Source organism: Diplotaxodon limnothrissa, linkage group LG23 (assembly GCF_057381915.1).
Source record: "Diplotaxodon limnothrissa isolate DT_005_m linkage group LG23, D_limnothrissa_male_GT1.1, whole genome shotgun sequence".
Lineage (NCBI taxonomy): Eukaryota > Metazoa > Chordata > Actinopteri > Cichliformes > Cichlidae > Diplotaxodon > Diplotaxodon limnothrissa.
Genome location: NC_140617.1, coordinates 6,690,650 through 6,715,362, shown reverse-complemented (window position 1 = coordinate 6,715,362; position 24,713 = coordinate 6,690,650). Strand labels below are relative to the sequence as shown.

The 24,713-nt window shown below is 42.1% G+C and overlaps 1 protein-coding gene across 1 annotated transcript; it reads left to right on the top strand.

The window, feature by feature from the left end:
* Positions 1-6,954: 6,954 nt before the first annotated feature.
* lrrc52 (leucine rich repeat containing 52) lies at positions 6,955-23,176 on the top strand. Its single transcript, XM_085348713.1, has 2 exons — positions 6,955-7,603; positions 22,836-23,176. Exons 1-2 carry the CDS (start codon positions 6,955-6,957, stop codon positions 23,174-23,176), a joined length of 990 nt encoding a protein of 329 aa, XP_085204839.1.
* The last annotated feature ends 1,537 nt before the right edge of the window (positions 23,177-24,713 follow it).

The following is a 24,713-nucleotide window of genomic DNA, read 5'->3' as shown; positions in this document are numbered from 1 at the left end:
GATTTGGAGGAGAACAGGTTGTCCAGATTTGATGTCTGGCAGGTTTGCCTTCCTCTTCTCATGTGTGCCTTGAGACGGAAAACTGATAGAAGATGACACTCACAGTTTGAGTGTGAGGGTGTGTGAGTGACAGAAACTGAGCCTGATGGACTCTGACTGATGTAGACAGTCTGTTCCCAGAAAAGATGCACAGGTTGGACTCGCATCACTCCAGCACTCTGGGACAAAAGCAGGCGAAGATTATTATTCCACCATTTTACCAAAAAACAGAGAAGTAAGTATTTGTTCTGCATTTTCATGACTTTGGTGGTTATTTCCAAGACCTACATTTTCAGACTTTATCCTCTTTTAACAAACATCACAGAAACAACACACTTTATTCGGTGTCAACCACACATTGATTCCCCTCCGTTCCTGCAGGGGTCAGCCTCGTATCAGAGGGCTGATTCGAGGTTTGTGAACTGTTCACGAGGGCCTTTATTTGGCCTCTCAGACATGCTTTCAGCATTATCTTCATTAAAGCCCAGGGCTGAGTTTGTGCACAGTGGGCTGGTGATGGCTGATGAGGTAGGGCATGAGTCAGAGGGAATGAGTGGCATTCAGTTACCAGATATGTCTGGGAAAAGTAAGAAGGTACAATGAGCTCAACAGGGCGCGTGCAGTGCGTTTGAGCTTTACATCCAGCGCTTCATCACACTGATATGCTGTAATACTAACACATTTGATTCTCTTATAAACACCTATAAAGAAACAAGGTCTTAATTTACTGACATAACTATGGAAGAAACAAGAATTGTGCAACAATACCCTCTTTGTTTATAAGTATCTCAGTGTCATAAGTCTGTGTGTGCGTGTGTGTGTGTGTGTGTGTGGGGGGGGGTGCGATGGAAAGAAGAGTGATTGGGTAAAGAAAATGGGAGCAGATGTGTTTTCAGGTGATCCTGATTTGTGTGTGAGGTGATTTGTGAGGGGGCAGAGAAGGATGTTACGTGAGCACACTGAGGTGGAGTGGATAAATATGCTCTGATGATACTACAGATTGATAAAGCTGCGTTTGCTTGCCAACAGAATCCTATCAAAATGTAACTCATCAACTACAAATCAGAAGTGTAAAAAAAAAAGGGAAACATCTGGTAAATGTCTATATTTTTACCAAAAGACCCCCAAAACCAAAAAAAGTCACACAATGATGATAAAGAGGAGAAACATGGTAAATGAGGGGTTCACAAATGTCTGTTTAAAATTTCATGTAAGCCCACTTCCTGAGATATTTCCATCTGTATCTGTGAGCTAGGCTGCTGCACTGGCTCCATGTGCATTTATTAAAATGAACATAGACACTAATCTATTTTTACTCAATCCCACATACTTCATCCTGATGCCTTATGCACTTAGGAGAGCACCATTGTTTAGTATCCCACAGCTGAAAACTGAAAGCTGCACATTCACATGTTAATTTTTGCCCAGCTGTTTAGGAAAATTATTGCATATGTGATTTATTTATGAGGGATATATTCATTTATATCCTTGGTAGGATTCATGTGACTTGGAATTGAGTTCCATAGATGAAGTTTAAAAAGCAGTAATCTTGACATTGCTGGTTTTAGTCTTTTCACTGAATTTTTAAACAATATATATGTGTGTATATATATATATATATATATATATATATACACATATATACACACATACATATATATATATATAGCTGGAGACATGCTTCCAGTTTAGGTGCCTAACCCTTCCATTACCACTGGGACCATTATAGACTAGAACATCTGCTCCAGCTGATCCTTCAGCCCCTGATTCTGGTACTAATGATGCATCTGGATAATGTAGTGAAAATATTACTGTTTTTGGAATAAACCAGGTGTTTGAATCCTGATCAGGGTGTGCATCTAGCAAGTATCCACAGTGCTACTCAAGTATACCTTGGAAAATAAGTAAACATACAGCTAACATCACCCAGTCAGCTTCTTAGAGCACGTGTTTACCCTGAGAACTCAAAGCACATTTTACTACAATCCTCATTCGTCCAAACATGCACAACAGGAACCTTTCTATACACACCTTGTCTGACATTCACACGCACACCTACACTATGATCTAGGATATTTTGACATGGAGACTGGAGAAGCAGAGGAGTGACCCACCAACCTCCTCTACCTCCTGAGCCAGATGAGCCTACATGTTGGAGAACCTTGACCATAGTTATGAGCAGTGAGCTGTTTTTATGTGTTCACAATAATGGACAAAGATATCCTGTTTACAGTGGTACATGCTCATTTTTCACATGTCAAATTATCAGGTCAGCATATGTTTAAGTAACCCAGTCAGCCTTCTGAGTGCTCCATGCACACAGGTTCATTTGGTTTTTGGGTTTTTTTTTATTCTTGACTCTTTATGATGTCAAAGAGAGCCAATACTCATAGTATGACCAGACCTGCTACACATGTGTGGCTGTGAGCACCCTCAAACCTTTTTGTGAGAGACAGGCAGTAAAAGCTGTTTTAAAGCGAAGGAAGTGAAATAGATATTTTTTCTTGACAGGAGCTGCACCAAAGCAGCGTTAAATATAAATAAGGAACCCTTTGAACTGCAAAACACTCAAATATGTTAATGTAACACAGGATTATGTTAAGTACTCAAATGCTCCCTGGACAGCACTGCACATGAAAATATGATTTTGACCTTTTTCAGATTAGTCCTCTTTATGGCCAAGCTGAGCCATTACAGGCTGCAAATAAAATGTAATGTCCACATGTTCGGTCTCTTTATACTTAATCTTTTCTATCCATAGCATCCAGTATGGAGGCAGTCTGTGTGACTGATAGATGACTGTACTCTTGGCTCAGTTACATTAAAGTGATGGACTTGGACACAACCTGAAAATAAAGAGCCTTGGCCTTATAGCCTGAGGGATTGTGCAAATTGGGAGAAGAGTTACAACCATACTGAGCCACAAAAAGAGAAAGGGAGAGTGGAGTTATAGCTATATGCTCGTGAAAAGTGAGTATTTTCAGCTGTTACAAAAAGAAAAACAATTTGTCTTGTCATTATTTAGTCCAGCAATTTCTCCAAAGAAAAACAAAAAGATGTGAAGTAGTGGATCTGAAGGGAAAGGTGAGTGACACCTCTAATGGTAGAGGTAGTCCTCTCCTCAGGTTGGGGATCAGACGGTCTGTCTGGCACTTGACAGCTGACACTGAACACACCCTTATTAAAAAATAAAGATACGCTCACACACTCCACACAGGTGCACTGTCACATCCATGCAGACGAGCATGACACAGAGCGCATGCCGCTCTCACGTGACCGTACGAGACAAGACATCGAATGCCGCGTAGCCTGGACACATGATGTTCCCTCAGCTCACGCACGCATGCAAGCACATGGATGTACACAAGCCCCTTTTGGAAGCTGACACCATTTTGAGCAGTCAGGGAGGAAAGTCACATTAATGATTCTGATCACCAGGCTTTACCAAGGCGGTTAGCCGCGAACACGATCCAGCTGGGCCATTTAGATAGAAACCCACGACAGAGGGAGCAGACGGGCCAAGAGAAACCGACACTGATCAAATAGGCTCATTTTTCTCCAGGCCGCTCAGGGCTCGGTGGAGCTTTACTTCAATAATCATACATCAGACTGGAGATAGATAACCATGCTGGACCACAACAGCTCTGAAATGAAAAGATGTAGGTGTCAGAGCTGTAATATTTTACAGCTTGTTATCTGTGTGAACTCTTATTATGAAGCAGCGCCTGCTTGTCTCCTCTGGCCACATGTTACTCGACTGACTTTCCTTTCTTAGAAAAATATCATCTTAAGGGGCTGTGCAATTATCCAACCAACCTTTGATCATTTATTCGCCTTCAACCTACTCGTAGCAGTCCTGACTCCAGGTTGGAAACCAGTTGGGCATTTGTAAATATGCTTTTTTGGGCTATGTTTTTAGATTTCAAGCCTCCCCCCCCCCCCCCCCCCCCCCCCCCCCCCCCACAGCAGTGAAATAAAGGTCACTTGTCTTAAATACTGTTTTAATAAAAGTAACAATCTTATTCTTGTTTTCCTATATTTGATTAAAAAAAAGATTTACACTACTAGAATAACTTGAAATTGGGTTTCTTGGAGAATAAACTTTTTAGGATGAATAACAGATTTATCAGACAGTAGTGTCAGGATGCCTGGGTCGTTGACCCAGGGTTTTTGAGTTTATTATATTATTTATCATTTCTAGTCTTTGGTTTCTTTGAGTTCTGTCTTATGGTTTATGTCTCTGTCTTCTCTAGTTGCTCTGTCTCCCCTGTCAGCTGTATCCCCTTGTCGAGTTCGCGTCTCTGTGTATCCTTAGTTGCTTTATCCCCATGTCCAGTCAGTGTCTGTCTGCCCTGGTCCCATGTCTCTGTTCCCTCTGTTGCAGTGCCTGCATGTGAGTCTGTGTCTTTAGTTCAGTCTATGTTATGTTTCCTGTTTTACTTTGAAAGTCCGTGTCTCATGTATATGCGTCTGGTTTTGCTTCCTTTGTCTCGTTAGGCCTGATTTGCCCCAGCTGTGTTTCCCTCCTGTTACCCATTCCCTGATTGCTCCCCCTGTGTATTTAAGCCCTGTGTTTCTCTGTGTCGTGGTCTACCCTCATTTATGCTGTGTGTTCTGCCTGCTCGCTCATGTAAGTTTAATTGGATTTTTGTTACGTTTGCCAGCAATAAAAGCTGAGTTTTGAAATACACTTTTGCCTCCGAGCGTCTGCACTTTGGGTCCTCCTTACCACCACTCCTGCCTGCACACAGCCCTAACCTGACAAGCTCTGAAGGCAGATGGAAAACAATGAGAGACCACAAACAAAGAAATAGTTACTGTGCTTGTAATTTTCTTTTCATTATTTTTAAATAAAAAGGATTAAATTTACTAATTTAAAGTTTTAAAGGTGTTGGTGTTTATGCTGATCTAACTGGCTCCTGAAAATTAATATTTACCCCTGACATTCTAATATGTTAAAGCTTCCAATGTTGTGTTGTTGTTTTTTTAAACCAAGATTAAGGTTCTTCATTGATTGCAATAAAAATGCCACCAGGGTGTTTGTAAATCAAAGAACTCTGACTCTCTTGATCTCTGGTTTCATGTTCATACCAGATTGGGTTAATTCCGTTTAAGATTGTTGAAAGTGGCATTTTATGCTCCTCACTTCATGTTTTCAGAAGAAACAAAAAATTTACGCTACATTTTAGACTCCTGACAGCAGTCACCTTTGACAAAACACAACCAGCTATTTCTTATATGCATGTTTAAGCTCCTGTTGTGGTTTAAATATGCTACTAGCTCAAATGAGGAAGTCCTGCCCTAAACCCTTAACCTTTGACCTGACATATGTTGGATAGCAATAGTGTTTTTGGGGTGAAACGGTCTTCCGTAAGAAAAATTTCAGGGCATTAGTATTGCTTCGTTTGAATTTGGATAGCTGACAAGATATTTGTACAAACTAAAATATAATTTGGGGTTGTTGTTTTTTTACTAGAAGCAAAGGGGATTTGTAGCTGAGCTGCAGCCAGTTTAACTACAGTTGGATTGATGAAGTCCATACCTCTATGTGACCCCTTAACGAAGGAGCCTTTGACCTAATTTCTCTGACTTTTGAACTATTTCCATCTCTGACACCTGTCGCATAGCTTTGCATAACACCTTTGCTTCACTCATCTCCCATTTGAAAGTGAACTTTTGAATGACACTAATGGGATGTGACAGTCAACATCCTGTCAACTTACTTCCAACTGTAAGACAACAAAACGTGTGGCATGTGGATAAGGGAGTGTGTGACTGCCTGACCAAATTAAAATCTGACTATGCCAGAAAAAATTAATAACTACGCGCGCGCACAATCCAATTTGAATGCATTATGTTGTCAACAAGCCGCTGGGGGGAAAGACAAGGGAGAAATTAGCCAGTGGACCACATGAGATAAGGCCTGTTAAATTTGTGCATGGCTAAGAGGCTGCTGCTTTCAGACAAGATTATGATTGAGTTGTTTTCATTATTATTATTATTATTATTATTATTTTATGCGCGCACACACAAAAACACAACGGCACGAGGACTTTGAGTTTCACCGGATGGTCGGACGGTTTGCTCTCTGGACGTCTGGTTTTCTAAAGAGGGCAACACCTGCTGACGTCACCACTACAAATTGCCCATAGCCAACACACACACACACACACACACACCACAAACTGGACTTTTGTGTGTGCAGAGCTGCAGTATACGCGCGGATGGAGAGTCAGAAAGGGAGGGCGCACAGAGCGAGACAGCATCAGTACAGCGCGGCAGTGAGCCACGGTCACACAGGGCTGAGTGAGCGCAGTGGAAGGACGCACTTTCAGTTGCACTCCTGAGGGAAAAACACGACTTGCCTGCTGGACGGTGGCGCACATCACTCAGACAAACACAGTCAAGGACACATGTGAGCCGAGTGCGTCTCCACGGAGAACATTTCGCGGACTCTGCGTTCAGGATTCAGGGATTTGTTTTAATTTAATTTAATTTTTTTTTTTTGCGTAAGTCATGGTATTTGTTTGGAAACTAAATAAACAATGCTCTCCGATGGAGTCGACTAATTCGCAAAGATGAGACTCGGAGGGGGCGATCGACAACATTCAATGGTTCTTTGGTCTCCTCAGGTGGGAAAAGTCCGATAAGCTGCACAAGTCTCACCCACTGAGCCTGAGAAGCGGTCACCTTCTGAAATGATGTCTGGTGGCGACGTGCGTGGTGCGCCAGCGTGCGTGTGAGTGACTGACCGATAGCCTTTCTGAGAAAGAGAGAAAGAGCCTGGATATAAACAGGAGCCGGGATTTCAGGCAGAGACAGCCAGATACTCACACCCATGCAGGATGCCCGGAGAGCGCCGGAGAGTCCTGGTCCAGCTCATCCCGAGTTCATGACGCTCTGGGCGGCCTCGTCATGCGTCTCTTGCCCGAGCCCAGTGCCCAGTCCCTCCGACTCCTCTTCCTCTTTATCTTCGTGATGGGGGTGGCCCCTTCACCGGCTCTCACTGCCGGTTGCCCTGACAGATGCGTGTGCGACGACCAGCTGGTGGTCCAGTGCGCTGGCCAGGATCTTACCCAGTTTCCCAATGACCTCCCCCTGGCCACCCGGCAGCTCATAATCTCGAACAACCGCATCGGTGACCTACCGGCGCTGCAGCTCAACTACCTTTCCGATCTGGTCTATCTGGATTGTAGCAACAACTCACTGACAGAAATCTCCGAATCCACTTTCGGGAACTTGAGGAAACTCGCTTATCTGGACTTGTCATTCAACAACCTGCTGCAGATTGAGGACCGGACTTTCGGGCCCCTAGCGTCTCTGGTGATGCTCCGGCTGACGGATAACCCGAGTCTGGGGGAGATCCACCCGGATGCCTTTGCAGAGAACATGGCTCTGCAGGTGCTCGATGTGAGCCGGAACAACCTGACGACCCTCAACATTAGCAGCCTGATCGCTCTGCCTGCTCTGAGGTCTCTGGGGCTCAGCGGCAACCCATGGAGATGCGACTGTGACACAGAGGACCTCTGCCTTTGGCTGCAGATAGAGGGATACAAGTTCCAAGGTGAGGTTGTATGTATACACAAACGGGCATTTATGATGGTTTTAAACACTTAAAAAATGATAATGTATTTTTTACTTTTATATGGAACATAGCACAACACATAAATTGGTCCATATATGCATGTTTATTTTTCAGTTGGCAGCAGTCTTTTGTGAGGTGATCACTGTGCGTTTGGCTGCTCTTTCCTGGAAAAGAAACTACTCTTACTTTTAAGACCTAAAGGTTTCATCATTTGTGGATGGCTTAGCTCCTGATGATGGGCCACTTATTGCACTGTTGTTCTCCTTTTATTCTGATATGTATACACACATATTTCCAACCTCCCCCAGGTGTGCACAGATGCACAGTCAGATGCTCTTTCTCTTTCTGAAAAGCACACACTCACAGAGAGAGAGAGAGGCTCCAGAGCTAAGAGTTTGACCTCAGAGTCAAAGTAATCTGAAGATTTTGTTCCCCTGCTGATCTCTGCAACACAGTCCCTCCAAACTGCCCTTCACGTCTCAGTAATACCTTGAGTTTACCCCAACAAATAAGCAGCCTCGTGTTGTTCTTACCTGGAAGGCATCAGCACCTCGGCTGTAAAATCCCTTAAACACAGAGGAAGAATGACCCACGAAGAATTTGTGGACTTGTGACTTTCTCAGAGAGGACAAACTCAGGTGATCTTTGCTCACAAAGGTTAATTGAGCTTAACTGTAAGCAGGTGAATTGGGTTATCGCTCGGGACAATGGATTGCTGTCTTACAGCTGGTGTTCATCCCATCAATGTCACCGCTTTGTTTATCTCAGTCCTGAAGGCAGAGATAATGCTAAGAGGATGATTGTGTCCTTTTGTACCTTTTTTTACTAACCTCTCCTGCTTGCGCACACGTGCGCGCACACACACACACACACACAGACTTTAATGAACACACATGCAAACAAAGTGCCCACTTGGGTGTACTGGAGCGCACATTGTTTGGCCCCTCAGTCCAGATGGTTAATGATGATGCTCCAAAAAATTGGCCTCCTGTGCTCTTACTAAGGACAACACGTACATGTGTGAAGCGTGTGTGTTTGTCTGTGAGAGAGAGAGTGACTCACCCCACTTGCCCCAAACGCAATTTCATTGTTCTTGACAATGACAATAAATAAATAAATACTAAAAATACTAAATACACTTAGTGTGGAAGCTAGAGGTTAAGGGGGACCCTCAGGCCAGGACCCATAGGAAATTGAAGTATTAAGGGACACAGAGCTTTAGAGGAAGGCCACATAAAGACAACAAGTACCCAAAGTTGTTATCCACCTTTAGACATGCAGTTACTAAGAAAATCAGAACACATTTTCTAACCCGAGAGCTTCTGAACTGTAAGTGACACAATCCAACACCCACAGCTGAGCCACTCTGCCTTAAAAACACTCACACCTGTAACAGTTAATAATTATGAAGTGACACTCATTCATCATCACACCGCTCTATAAAAGTTAGAAACGTGATCAGTGGAGTTCAGACTTTGTTCATTGAGAAACACATATCGCACACCCTCCATCGCTCAGGCTGACAAATCAAGTATGAACGTGGCATTCATAAACAAACACGTAACCAGTTTAACGAAGTGAACGGGGTCAAGCGAGCACGTGTGTGTGTTAGAGCATGTAGTTATGTTTCTGTGGTCGTGAATGCCTCCTGATCAGACTGCAGGGCTGTGAGTCTAAAGCACAGAGACTCCAGCTGTCGCTACCTCTCAGTGTGAATATGAATCAGGTGCATGCAAGTGTGTATGCTTGTGAGAGTTCATCTTCAGACAGACACAATAACTAATTCAGGATTGTTTTCAGTTTTGCTGCTGATGATGTTTAAGGTTATAATACCTGGATTCAAACCAAATTTAGTTTGGTTTGATTGTTTTTGTGTTTCTGTTACAGATTTTGTGCTTTTTGTCGTTGTTAGGTATTTACATGCCCGTCATTTTTAAGAAAGTCACCCAGTTTTTCTTTTTGTTTGTGCTGGTTATGTGTGACTGACAAAGGCTGACATGACTTGACTCTGGCAGCCATAATAAAAGAGAGACAACAAGAGAGAGAGCGACAGAGTGATTGAACGAAGAGACACAAAGACAGAGTGGATGCGTTTCTTTAGTAAAGTCACGAAAAAAGCAAAAAGACAAACCGTCAGGAAAGTCTCTGTCACAGAGAACGAGTCTGAGCTAGAGGTGCAAGCAGTCGGGTTTTATGGTTGATGTTGTAAATTTCTTCCTGGTCAAGAAAGACTTCGAAAAAAAATGTTAGATAAAATGATATTTTCAGAAAGGGAAGCTTAATGTAATTGTGAAACAGCTGCTGTTATTAAAAAGGGTCTAAAATTAACCAAGAGAAAAGAAGTAAAGATACTTTTAGTTAATCATGTATAATATTTAGACTCTATATTGAAGGAGTTCTGTCATAATGGCGCTAGGCGTGGGGTTTGGCGCTGGGGGTTTCAGTTACAAGAGAACTGGAAGGAAGAAGACCAACAGCACCACCTGCAGATTTGCACCCCAGGAAATACTAATTTAATAAACCTTAATTATTTTGCAAATTGGTAGTTAAAGCACACAGACTCATTAGTGGCAAGGCAGAAGTGTGACAGATTAATTTCAATAGCTTATTTGACAAATCAGTCGCAGTGAGACACATTTGGTGAGTCGCTGGTTGCAACCCTGAGTGAGCCTTTCTCAGTGTAGATTGTCTCCGCAAGTGGCCCCCAGCTAGTTGTATTAATTAGTTATTTTTGCCTGGAGTGGTACTTTAATATGTTTTTTAGCTTTGTGACTGTAGTTGGCTTCTTTTATAAATATTATAATAAAGTAATATTTTAACAAATTTTGTGGGTTTTTGTGTGGTTTTTAACTTGTTTTCTTTTGTTGGAGCACTTATTTTTGAGTTATCGACTTGTACAAATAAAGTATTGAAATTCATCTGTCACACCTTTGCCTTGCCCGTAACAAGTCTGTGTGCTTTGGTTACTAATTGTTGATATAATTTGGGATTATTAGATTAATGTTTACTGAGCTGAAAAAATCCCCTGGTGGCGTTGTTGGTCTTCTTTCCTGCAGTTGTTTTGTAACTGCCCCCTGCCACAATGACAGACTTATCACTTAACTCAGCAGTTTCCTCAGCTCTGTGAAGCATTTTAGCATCTTTCAGCTATTTTGTTTTACATTCACTGATCACTTTATTAGGTGCACCTTGCTATTACTGCGTTGGACCACCTTACGTTTGCAAATATGCCGTACTTCTTCATGGGATAGATTCAACGAGGTGCTGGAAGCATTCCTGGGAGATTTTGGTCCATTTTGATATGACAGTGTCACACAGTTACATTAATGCTGTCAATCTCCCGTTCCACCACATCCCAAAAGTGCTCTGTTGGATTGACATCTGGAAACTGTGGAGGTCATTTGAATATAGTGCATTGCCATGTTCAACAATCCATTTTGAAATGATTTGAACTTTGTGACATGGTGTATTTTTCTGCAGGAATCAGCCATCAGAACATAGGCACACTGTGGCAATAAAGAGATGGAGAGCAATGACTAGTCAGCAGCAATACTCAGGTAGGCTGTGGCAATGAAAGGATGCTGAGTTGGTACTAAAGGGGGGGGAAAGCGCGCCAAGAAGATTTCCCCAGCACTATTACACCACCAGCAGCCTGAACTGTTGAAACACGTCAAAACTAAGGCACGTGTTCATGTTTAGACTAAACTCTGACCCTACTGTCTGCAGGAGAAATTGAGTTATCAAACCAGGCATTTTCTAATTTTCTATTGCCCAATTTCGGTGAGTCGTGATGTCAATCATAGCCTCAGATTTCTGTTCTTAGATGATAGGCACGCCACCCAGTGTGGTCTTCTGCTGCTTCGAGGTCTGAAGTGCATTCCTCAGTTGTTGCAGGTGGTTATTTAAGATATTGTTCTCATGCTATAAACAGCAGTCTGTTCGTTCTCCTCTCGCTGGATATTTTCTCATTTTCAGGCCATTCTCTCGAAGCCCTAGAGATGGCTGTGTGGGGTAATGCCTGGAGATCAGTTTCAGTTCATTTTGCAGCAGTGAGTTGTAGAGAACCTGATATTTATAGAGCAAATGAATAAATCAGAGCTGAAAGGAAAAACAGTAAATGTCAGACTATCAGTAATCAGGTGGACAAGCGTGCAACTCCAATGTAAAAACAGCCAGTTGTTCGCTAATATGTTAGCCACATTCATCTAACAAAGCCACTTCTGGCATGTGTAAGCTGCACCCAAGAGAAAAAAATAATAAATGCAGTTTTAGGGAGAAACATGATATTCATGGAGAGAAAAATAACCTCAGTTTGTTACTTTGTTGTGTCGTGCACATAAAACGCTGTAGTGCGGAGACATTTGTCAGTCATGGACATAACTTCTTACATTACAGGCAAACTTCTCAGCAATAATAATAACTCATTCACTTTGCTGCACTTCACAGTGTGTCGGGTGTTGATTTTCTGCTTTTGGGACATGTGCTGTCTAATGATGCTGATGTTCACACGCCACGGTTTGCATGAAGTATTACATCCAGCAAAGAGGAAATGGGATTTTTTTCTGTTTATCTGTCAGTTTCACTAAAAGTGGAGTCTGGCTTAACATAGAAATTATTTAGATGTGGATACGGAAACTTTTTTACAGCTGCAAGACAGGGCAAGGTGCGAGAATATCCAAATCTTTGCAACCACGTATCAAACTGAAAAAACATAAAACAGAGCGATCACCTTGCTGCTCTGAAGAAGATATCAGAGAATAACCTGGATCCATGGACTTAATTCAGTTGAAGGTGTGCCGTCTCGGACTAGTCTTGTTTGTCATGGCAATAAATCAACAAGAAAAAGGTACGTTCAGGAAGATTTTTATATAACATTGTCTGTTTGGTCATGCGTTCCAACAACTCTGACTTACCTGTCATGCTCTGATCTCCATTCTCTATTATGAGTTGTCAGTACTCAGGGAATGTACTTTCCCTTGTCATAATAAAATTTCAGCTTGTTAAATGCCTTGCTGTACTCACTGTAGGGTGATATTTGACAAGTGTCTCAGCTAAATACACAGACTTTGAGTGGCTTGTCCTGCCTTCGGGCTGGCAGAGCTTGTAGTGTTATGACTCCAGTGTTGGGGAAAGTATTTTCTGGCTGCTCATCAGTCCCCTGGATGGCTGGGAGCCCAGAGGCAAAGAGCCAAGGCAGGGGGGCCACGCATGGGGCAAGAGTTAAATATTTATAAAATGAAAAAGACAAACAGAGGTCAGCCAGTTTAAAGATGTCACAGTGAAAGAAAGACATTAGGTTTCTCAGAAATTGCACCTGATTTTGACTTTAATGAAAGCGAATCTTTAATTACTGAAGAAATTAGATGAGATGAGAAGAGAGAGAACAGCTGAAGTAACACAGGAAAAGAAGAGAGGACAAAATGAGAAAGGACAGAAAGGGATAATAAATCGGGCAAAGAGATTAAAATGAACTTTGGGTACAGCAAGGAGAAATAAAACAAAAAAACAAAAACACACAGACTATTGAGGACTTACCAATCATCTATGCCCCAGATCTGTCACTCAAACCCATTAAAACATTCATTATGACAAGGAGGCATCGATTCAATTTAATACAGGTAGATGATGCATTATTTATCAGCTGGAACCATTCCTCAGACCCATCTGGTGCAGAGAGGCATATCAAATTCAACTGGTCTCCTTCAATAGTGTAGCCTCTATGTATTTTTATGTCTCTGTGCATTTTACTGTGTGAGCTCGAACGCAGGATTGGTGTGATGCTTGTGTGGGTGTGTTTGTGATGTGATCACCTGAGGCACAGAAGGGAGATAGCACAGGTGTGTGAGTTCATGTGCATGACTGCGTTTACATGCTGCACGTATGTGCACGTGCGTGTGGCAAACCAAGCATGTAAGCCAAGATAATGAAATTGGAAAAGAGAGCGGAGAGTGTGAAGATGACGGAGCAAAAAATAAAAAAAAACTCAGGGAAATAGGAGGATGTAGAAGATGAGGGAAACGGGGCTGAAGAGGAGAACAAATGCAAACGTGCTAGAGCGGGAATGAAAAGTGGAAGGTGATAAAGAGGGGGGCAGTGACAAGAGATAGAGGAAAGAGAAGAGAGATGGAGCTGCTGCTATCTGACCTTCACTCTCTCTCTCTTTACTCATTCTCTGCCAAAGGAAGAAGGGATCATATGGAGAAATGATAGATAGGAGGATGGTGGTAATCTGACTAATGCCATATTTGAGAAGAGTGTGAAGGCGTGTGTTATTCAGCCCTAGTGGATGTGATGGAGAAAAGGTCAACTATTCTTAGTCTTCTTTGCCTTCCCCAGTATGATGCATTTAGCTGGCTAAACGGTGAGATATCCGAGCTTCGCCGTGAGGGGAGGGCCCCCAGAATGTCTTATGCTGGATTTTGTAGGCTTGTAATGAGCATGACTGGGAAAATTTGGAGATTTAAATATGTCTAGGCATTTTAGGTAAAGCAGTAAAAATCAAGTCTCCGTTTTCTAAATGGAAATTATAATGTATGCATCGTTCCTTATGTCTTATCTCGTGTAACTGTTATTTAAAGTACAGCAGAGTCTAAAGTCTTGATCCACCCCTCGTTTTTAAATATTTTCCTTTCAATGAGCCAGACTATCTCAAGCAATAGATCTCCAGGCTTTTTGAAGGGTTTTTCTTTCAAAATTGACTGACCAATTTCAGAAGAATGTTTTTTCTTTCCTTTTGCAACTTAACATCAACCTATGAATCATTCAACAATAAAAATGGGCCTACCTCATGAGCCAGTGTTGTGTCTACACAGTAGCAAATAACCTGTATTGAATTGTATCTGTAGGGACTTTATTATTTGCAGCCTGTTGCAAAAATACATTATTTGTTCCTTTTAAAAATACCAAAGAAAACACAAGCATACATTTATATTTTTCCACCAACAAGGTGATCCCGATAGAGCTATGTGAAAGGACCCAGAACGACTCAGATATGGCTGCTCTCAAAACTTTTATTTATTGTGCACTTTATTGTGTCTCTCTGTCACCTCGAACTCTGCTGCTGTCAGCTGCTTCAATCGCCTGCCTCCTTCCTCCGATCCTGCCGGCTACTGAAATAGGGAAGTCATCCACCACAGCTCCATCTTTATGGAGGTGCTTTCCAATACAGAACAAGCCAACTTTAGTAATTTCCATAGACTGTGAATGAAAGGTGGACATAGCCATACAGTGTGTGCAAAGCCCTTTTTCTGAACCCTTGATGTGACCCTTTTGATACCAGATATCTACAGCGCAGTATGGATCTTTAACATGCTTCTTGTCAGTACTGGGGCCCGTGATTTACAAAATTAACATAATTTTATATTCAGAAAGACTTAAAGTTAGTGAGTGGTGCCATAAAATCACTGAAGCAGTGGGGTGGTTTTCTCTTAGACTTCTATACAATGTGATTTAACAGATGTCTACTCTACTAATCATTAGAAAGAATTCAGGTTTTACGCCAAGATGGCGTTACTTTACAGAACCTATGCACACTCTATGATGTTGCCTCTGAGTACAAATCTGAGACATCAAAACAACACTGGTGAATTGCAGTGATGGTTCCGGAACAATTTTATTATCATAATATACAAATAACACAACAAATAACACAGTGATATCTGATAGTAAATCTGCAGGTTTTGCAGTATGGTCTAATTTTCACAAATCCCTGAATGAATGATAGTATGTATTAAGGACATTATTGTCCACTGTAATCTTATTGATTCATAAATAATTCTTCAAATTCTGTTCTTAGTACTCTTCCTCCACCTGGAGGTCAGAGGTCATAAAGGCAACAGAGAAGAATGGGTTGTCAGAGACGTATCATCAGGGTAGCTGATTAAAGGCTTCAGTCAAGGTGTCTGGTTGAATAGTGGCCTCCACTAAGCGTGTAAACACACAGAAATATGTAAAACAGACTTAAGTTAATTCTCTGTGATTGAAGGTATTAGAGGCTGCTCGTATCTACGGCTTCCACATGTACAGGACCAAAACTGTACTAATTACCATGTGCACTGGCGTAATTAATCTGTTTATAAATAGCTCCGCTCCTGTTTCACAGGATAGCATCTCTGCCCCTGCAGGGTAATAGCTCAGAGATCTGATCATACATGTGTGTAATGTGAACATACTGTAAATGCACACATGAGCTTAAAATGCAGACCTGCATCTTAAGGTCCTTTAAACTACAGGCCTCTCTTGTTTTGTGTGCATTCACAAAAAAGAAAAAGAAAAAAAAAAGCAGTTGTTATTCCGCTGCTCGTTGCCGTCTTATGCGAGTGAGCATCAGAGACTAGTGAACAAGTTAGAGTGAAGTCAACGAGTCAACAGCATTTTTCAGCAGCATCTCATCCCCACATTAGCAACACCTCCGGGGAAGCAATGAGCCCGCTTTCCTGTCAACACCGAGCCTGGAATCTACCCAGCTGATGATTAGACACTGAGACTGTATCACCCAGGCTCAGTGACTGACACTCACAAACACTCATGACCTCTGATTACAGATGCATATGCACACACATACACTGCTTATAGTCACTGGATTGCTATATTGTGCACTCTTTCAAATAAAACAGGAAGTCTTCGTTCCCATTCACAATTCCTGGAAAGTTCTGCTTGATCTGAGGCTTTTAGAGAGGTGCTTACTCGTGTCTTGGGCTTGTGTGCCTTTATATCCGCTTGTCTATTTTAAAAAGTAAGGTGTTACATGATTGACTGCTTATGTTTATTTCCTCCTGTGATATTTTTATCCTTATAAGCACTGGCCAGGTGTCAGTGAGCTGCAGGGATTTGTGTCCGGTCATTAGCACACTGACATAACACGGTGACATTATGGCATGCACAGCAGACATAATTGGGTAAAAGGTACAAAAAAACAGGCAGGTGTACACCATGCAGGAAACCAAGAACCAGACAGCAATAACATTTTACCGACTGCATATTGCAGAATCTAAGTGTAGGGCAATATGAAACCACCTGGTTCAGGCCACACTACGTCATAATGAGTGTGTATGCCTTGCCCTGCAGCTTGTTTAAGGTGTGTTTGAAAAATGGGGAAACTGCAGTGCAGTGAGCATGCAAACTGTCAATTTTTCGAGGCTGCAGTAACTGTCCTGAAACTGCTGGAATTAGACTGCACTCAAACTACTCTGCAGGAACAAATAGCGCAGGCACACATCTCTTTATCTTCGTGCTCCACACTCGCTCTCTGCTCTCTCTCTCTCTCCGAGCCTTTCTCATGCACATCCACACAGTCCTTAACCTGAAAATACCCCTGGTTTAGCTCTCGGGGTATTTGTTTCATTTTGCAGAATTGTATAAGTGCTGCACCTACTGAGAAGTTTTAATGAGACAATGAGCAGGTTAACTGCACAGGCAAATGGAAAGAAGAGCAAATGTTAGCACAAGTTTGCAAGTAACACCCTTTTATACACATTTAAGTTTTCAAAAAGGTGTGCTTAAAATGAATTAGCACCTGTACTGAATGGGTACTATAACTGGACATTTAATGAAACAGTCTTCAGATTAGATATTAACCGGAGAGAATGGCTACAATGCCTAAAATGCTGGACTTTAAACAAGAAAATAACAGTTTTAACTACATTCACCAAAAGTACCAGTGCATATCTTATTAAAGACAAAATTCAGTGAAAAATAGCGACTGTGAAAAACAGGGACAACTACTGAAAATGTCAAGGGCATGCTGCCAGAGTGATGGCTGAGTGATGGGATGAGTGAGAAAACAGTGAGTGACAAGGAAACAGACGGTGAAGAGAGACTGAACACAGAGTGAATCATCCAGGCTGCCACCTTTTCCTGTATTCTGCAGTAATACTCACATTATTTTCTCTTATCTGGGATTGGAAGCGGCAGTGAATTATCTCCAAAGCGTAGCCACAAGTGTGCAGGATAAATGTATTTGTGGGCGGGAATTCAGACGTCTTCCTGTTGAACGACACAGAACCAACTGGTAAATGGCCTGTATTTGTATAGTGCTTTACTGGTCCCTATAAGGACCTCAAAGCGCTTTACACAACCAGTCATCCACCCATTCACACATTGGTGATGGCAAGCTACATTGTAGCCACAGCCACCCTGGGGCGCACCGACAGAGGCCTTCTCCTGTAATCCGTTCCTATTACCCGTTGTATTCTAAAAGTTATTTCCTTATTACTCCCTTCCCTCCACCTGTGGCTTATCCTTTTTCTCTCCTCGTCTGTGTTTAGCCATTACTCGATCTTATCGTGTTCATCTCCTGCATGCCTCTCATCCATTTGGGGATCCTCTGCATTTTTATTTATCTCATTGTTTACTTATTTGACTCACTGCTCGACTTTGGTAAATCCTGCTCAACTCTGCAGTGCTTTTTGTGGTCATGTTCTTCCAAAATTTGCATTAAATTTACACCTTTCTTGTTTAACATCAGGCTTTGTGTGTGCTTTTGACAGAAGCCCTTACACATGACACCTGCCCAGCTCACACCATGTTACAGTCTAAAACTCTTAACTCTTTAGATTAAATACAACAGGCTACATACACTCGCTGGTCACTTTACACCCATGATGCACATCTCCTATTAGTCTATTGGATTGATATCTGATTATTGTGGGCTAATTTTCATGTTCAGAAACCAGTTTGAGATGATTGAACTTTGTGACATGGAGGGTTTTTCTGCTGGAAGAAGCCACTGGTGCGGTCATAAATAGATCAGGAGTCTCTTTAATTATTTGACTGATTCATTATAATCTGGGTGTTACAAGGGCATACAGCCAGTTTGTGGGAGTCAAAATTCTGGCTAGGTCATAGGGGATCAAATATTTACTTCACTCAATAACCTGCAAATTAATTTTTAACTTTTATGTTTTTTCTTCAAGGGCAGCACGGTGGCACGGTGGTTAGCACTGTTGCCACACAGCAAGAAGGTCCTGAGTTCAATTCCACCATCAGGCCGGGGTCTTTCTGTGTGGAGTTTGCATGTTCTCCCCGTGTCTGCGTGGGTTCCCTCCGGGTACTCCGGCTTCCTCCCACCATCCAAAGACATGCAGTTTGTGGGGATAGGTTAATTGGATAATCCAAATTGCCACTAGGTGTGAATGTGAGTGCGAATGGTTGTCTGTCCTTGTGTGTTAGCCCTGCGACAGACTGGCGACCTGTCCAGGGTGTACCCCGCCTCTCGCCCTATGACAGCTGGGATAGGCTCCAGCGCCCCCTGCGACCCTGAAAAGGATAAGCGGTAGCGAATGGATGGATGGATGGATGGATGGATGTTTTTTCTTTTGACTTTTTTGGTTGATATTTTGCCTCTCTCCATTAAAATGAAACAGGGGGTCAAAGAATTATTTACCCCACTGTATGTCTTGTGCTAGGATGAACTCATTAAGTTCCTATGCTTGCTCATTTTAATTAAATGCAATACAGTTTTCTTCCATTTAATGCTAATTCACAAGCACTAACTCATGGCACTTTGCAAGTAAAAAACTAAAACTTACCAAGTGTTTATGAAAAAAGTGCAGATCCAGGTTACTATTACTGCCAGTAAATCTTATTGATCTGTATCATATGATCCTTTTGTCAATGGTCAGTTCTCATTTTGTGTTTTAATCAATGAGAAAAGGGCTGCTTTTCATACAAAATCAATTGGAAGACAATAAAGAGAGTCATGTGAATTGAATATGTTTTCCCAAAGTAAGACTTAACTTTTGCTTCTGTCAGGCTGCCTGATTATTGTTAACTTCACAGCTAACACTAAATAACAGGAACATGGTGGATGCATCGTACTTTCATGCTTATCTATTGTTTAAATATTAGAGTTTTCTGTTGAAAGATTGTTTTAGTGTGAGACAGTGTTCTTGTTTGTTCACTTTGCTCAGACGCACACAGAGGAATACAAGTGGAGCACGCTCAATCGGCATACTGCCTTTCATCACACTTTAGAGAAGAACAGGCAGCAGTACCATGCAGCCAAGAACTGTGACCAGAGTTTGAATTGTTACAAGACACATGAAATGTTGACGGAAGAAGAACAAACGAGACCCCAATACCCCGAGGGACCTGTTTGCTGTTGTGAGTCTGCACAGCCTCTGATTGCACCTCACTGTTCCAGCATCCGGTTACGAATGTTACATTGCAAGAGAGAAAAGAAAACACCTCACTGCATATACGCAGGAAAACAAATCCTCACACCAGCCTCGAGGCAAGATTGGCAAGGTAATGAGACAGAGCAGACCAGCTAGCTGTGCCAGAAACAGTGGAAGACGATGACAGAGGGACAGCCACGAACAGTGAAGACACATAAGGAAGTTTAGTGCAGTTTTCCAACATATGAAGACCTTTCAACATAAATAAGGTAACATGGATAAAAGATTAGTGACAAGCAGATTAAAATAATAAAATAAAAACAGAACTGACCTTCCATACTTCCTCCACAGATTATTTTGTCCTGAGCTGTCCTCAGGCTCCTGCTGCAGCCCTTCCAACGATACTAAGAGGCAGAATTTCTCAAGCATGTCTTGGGTCTTCTCCCAGTTAGAAATGCCTGAAAAACCTTACTTAGTAGATATCGGGATCCCAAAGGGTAGTCAGACCTTTATCCATGGAGCTCGGCTGGATGCAGCCCAAACAAGTGGGTCCATCGCCTGTAGATGTGCCATTGTGGCCTGCTGCATTGTGGCTTGGGCAGCAGTTAAAGGAGGCAGCAATGGTGATCTTATCCCTTGGGTTCACAGACAGCCTATTTAAGGCCTATATAGATTTTGTATTGTAATAGTGAATTACTGAATGACATCAAAAATCCTTTGCAACAAACAAAGGCCATGATTCATTTCAATCAGGTGTCGCCTTTAGTGTCTTAGTGGAGAACAATCCTCGAAGAGCCAGTAAAGTCTTGTTTGGGTGGGTTTAAAGAGCCCTGTCCCTGCTTTCTCCAGGACTTTCTGATAACTAATTTCCACAAAGGAGAAATATAAAAGAATTTCTTCATTACATTCAGGAATGCGCCTGTTTTACTTTCACATTTCCAGCAGTAAATTTCATCCGTCGGTCCAATTTTGGCCTATTAACTTATAGACACTCTAAGGTTAATGCCATTTACAAAACTACCAGTGCGGTAAAATACAAACAGCATAATTTCTGTGTCTAATAATAAAGTATATAATCTTGCCCTTTGTGTTGCCCACTGAACACTCGGCATTAACCACTGTATTTGTCCCCTCTCAGTATTCTCTCCCAGCTTTTTAAATCAGGTCTCTTTTTCATGCCGATCACTTCTACGATTACTTCTAAAAGGGAAGCGAGCAGAGACAAGAGAGGGGCGATGTAAAATCTCTGTGCGTCTATTTTCTGATTGACTGTCAAAGATGGATAAAGAAAAAAGGTGTTACATGCAGAATATGTTCCAGTTTATCCTCAGTTGTTTATTTACCACTGAAAAATTGTGCACCTCTGACAACTAATCCTGTTTTATGGTGTTAAATACTAACTCAGTGACCTCATACTCTCAGCACTCACATGGACAGCTGTTAAAAAGAAAAAACATCAAAGCTATTTGGTTACAGAAGAATACCAATCCATCACTTGACACATGCAGCAGACTTGACACAACATCAGCTCAACTCTTCTTCTCAAGAGTGGGAGAAAGCCCCCGGGGAGGTGATAAGCAACGCTGTATTGATCAAAAACATAAAACCACTGCAGATATATGTGTTGTGAAAGTTCTCCCGAGCAGGTTTGGGAAACCTTTTTCAAAACACCAAGTTTGCTTTGTTTGATTCCACTTTTCTTACCACCAGTATAATGTGTCTCGTGGTTATCTTGGGCAGAATAAAACACTTTAGGTTTGAGGTTCATTTGGGCGTCCTTCTAGTTCTTACTTCAAACTGCTGCTTCTGCAAATCCCTGGCAAGTAGTCTGAGATGTATAGATCATATCCAGTCATTCTGTTCCCATTGCTCATTTCCATGTCCAGACCTTTGGCTTCATTGGTAGATGACTGCAGTTTAATTAACACTGTTAACAGCAATAATCCATCAGAGGAATGGAGCGCCAGAGACTTCGCTCATATTCTATGTTCTGTCTATCTTGTGATTCCTATTTAGTGTGTGCATACACTCTTTCTCTGTGCATTTGTTTGCATTTTTCTTCCTCCGTCCCTGTTTTGTGCCGTTATCTTTCTCTCGGTTTTTAAAAGTGCTCATCTCGATTTGTCCGTCTATCTCTTTTTCGGTCTCTCATCTCTCTCGTTTTCCCCCAGCTTGGAATAAAGAAAAAGAAAAAGCAAAACAAACACACAAGCTCGTTCCCTTTATGTAGACAAATGCAATCAAGCATGCAGGGAGGGTGGGAATGAAGAAGCATGGGAATTAGCCGTGCTTCTAAAGTAAGATGAACTGATAGGAAACAGCGCATACTGTTCTTGTTCCTGATTACACTACTAGATGCATGCAGAGCGAGTCCCTCTACCCTCCATCCTCTCTCTTGTTAGCGCTGTGTTCATATTAATTGATATACACGAGGGTACTGTATATGCTAATGCAAATTCACTGTAGCAGAATGAACTGATTCAAGGAGGCTAGGACAAGCACGGACAAAGAGATTGGGACCTATCTGGCTTCAGTAGTTGACCCTAACCTTTGACCTCTCTTTTGTTAAATCTCAAAGTCATTTAAATAAGTCATTTACTGTTAAATAAGTCATTTACTGTTTTAAAAGTGTCAGTGTTTCTGCTTTACTGTGTGGATGACAGTTACTCCGGCTGATTATCATTTTCCCATTACGAGCAGCAGATGTTTTGTCAGAGAAAACACTCCTTATCTTCTCACCAGTGCATAGTGATTTGCTGGTGTATAATGATGTACACGAGCGTAGGGGAGCGTTTATGTGCCCCAGGCTTGCAGGAAATCTGTTGTGTCTCTCGGGATCCTTTATCACAAAGGTTATCAGTGCATTTTTAAAAGCTGTTTGTTTGGATCCTGGCGTTTGATGTTTGCATACCTTTTTCTCCTGAGTAATTACATTTTTTCCCCTTTTCTCTCCCGATACTCTGCCCTTCATCCTCAACCACACACTGATTATTCTCTGCCACTGCTCTCTTTTATGATATGTCTTTCCTCATTAATCTCCTCTCTCATTACTCCTCCACTCTCTTTTTTCTTTTTCTTTCTCTCCTCACCTCCAGATGAGGGCCAGACAGTTTGCCACAACCCTCCGGAGCTGGCTGGCCAGCGGTTGGCGGAGGTCGGCATGCAGTTGCGGGCAGATTGCCACCAAGGCCTGGGCTACTGGGACTACCTCTTCTTCATCGCCATCGGCTTTGTCATCTTCTCGGCCGGTACGGTGTCGGCTTGGGTGATGGGCGTGCTAATGGTGCTGTACGAACGCTACAGCAAGCGAAAGAGCGAGGAACTGGACAGCGATGACGAGGACGAAAGGGGAGGGATGGGTGGAGGTGGGGGAGGTGGAGGGGGAGGTGGGAACCAGGGGAATGGTGATCTGAGCAAGCCTGGCATGCAAGTGTGACAGACTGATGTGAAACAACATTGGAAGAGGAAGAAAGAAAAGACAGAGAGGAGCAACTTGAAGTGATGAGAGGAGTCTGAGACCAAAGGCTCTGCTATGAACTAAGATCTGCCTGTCTCTCTTTGTTACAGATTTAGATATTGCAATATGCTCCTTAACATATAAGAAAGTGAGTGTGTATGCGTGCGTGTCTGCGCGCGCGTGTGTGAGTGTGTGTCTGCGAGAGAGAAAGAGAGACAGACAGAGACAGCAATAAGGATGACTATGCCTTCACTTCAGGAGAAACAGAATGACCTCTGAGATTATTGAGAGCAATAACCCCCCCACCACCACCACCACACACACACACACACACACACACACACACACATACAAACAAACATACACACACACTTTGCACAGATAGTCTACGGAGCTGCTGGTTTCTCTGAGTGGGTGGATGTACCTTTATACTATATGTAAAGTACTCTTCAGTAACACCCAGTAAAACAAGACACGTGAGTGACGCATTCAAACACACACACACACACACACACACACACACACACACACACACACACACACACACACACAGTATAATCATACAAAATACATAAGAAGGTACTGGGAGTCACAACGAGAGCTTTGCCTTATCTCCAAAGTTAAAGGGGGATCTAGTTTCGTATTTAAATGTGATTTTCCTGAAAGCCTTAAGGCAACTCACTTGAAATATTCTACAGTCACCGCTGTTTCCTATAGACAGAATATGTCCACAGAGAACAAACACATTTTGGGTCATAACAGATCGAACAATGTCAGAGACTGTCAAAATAATGTGAATGTACAAAAAAAGAACAAAGAGGTGGTCCAACTAAGCTTGCCGTGTTACTCTTAACATTAAAAGGCACCCTGTGGAGCTGTCTAAGTGGTAAATGGTGCTATGGAGCAACATTTTCTTTGGGGCGTTTGTCAGTTTTGCTGTACTGACTGACACATAACGTTTTAAGCAAAATTAGAAGGTTTCTAGTTATCAATGCATGCCGATGTCTTAAGTCGGCAGGTATTTATATAAGTATTTATATAAGCCTAGAGGATAGATGCAAATGAATTTATTTGAATGTAAAAAAACAACTCCCTTTGTTGACAAGAAAACTGCACAGGGTGCCTTTACAAAGCAACTTAACACCAGCTGAAAATCAGACTTTGTGGTTACTATATCCAGACAGTAATGCAAATTTGTTGCACACTTTTTTCCTGAATTCCTGACCAGAGACCTTTTGGAGTGTTGGGACCAAAAATGTCTGCAAGAATCTGAAACACTTGTGACATCTTGAGAATGAGTTTCCACAACATATCCTTGATGTTGACCTAAAGAAAAGAAAAGAAAAGAAAAGACAGATTAAAAGATGTTAAAGTGAAATCACACAAGCTGTAAAAGACAGAACAGTTTTGACCCTTTTAAAAAGTACTACTCAAACATTCTGGGAAATGTGCTGAATTAATGGTGTTAATTTCACCTATTTATTTAAAGGTAGCTACAGTTTCCCCAGTATTTCAC

What these genes read in the sequence shown, in the direction of transcription:
- lrrc52 (XM_085348713.1), top strand. Translation starts at nt 6,955, where the DNA reads ATGCGTCTCTTGCCCGAGCCCAGTGCCCAGTCCCTCCGACTCCTCTTC. An exon ending in AGAGGGATACAAGTTCCAAG is followed by an intron (nt 7,604 to 22,835) that starts GTGAGGTTGTAT and finishes CCTCACCTCCAG; the next exon opens with ATGAGGGCCAGACAGTTTGC.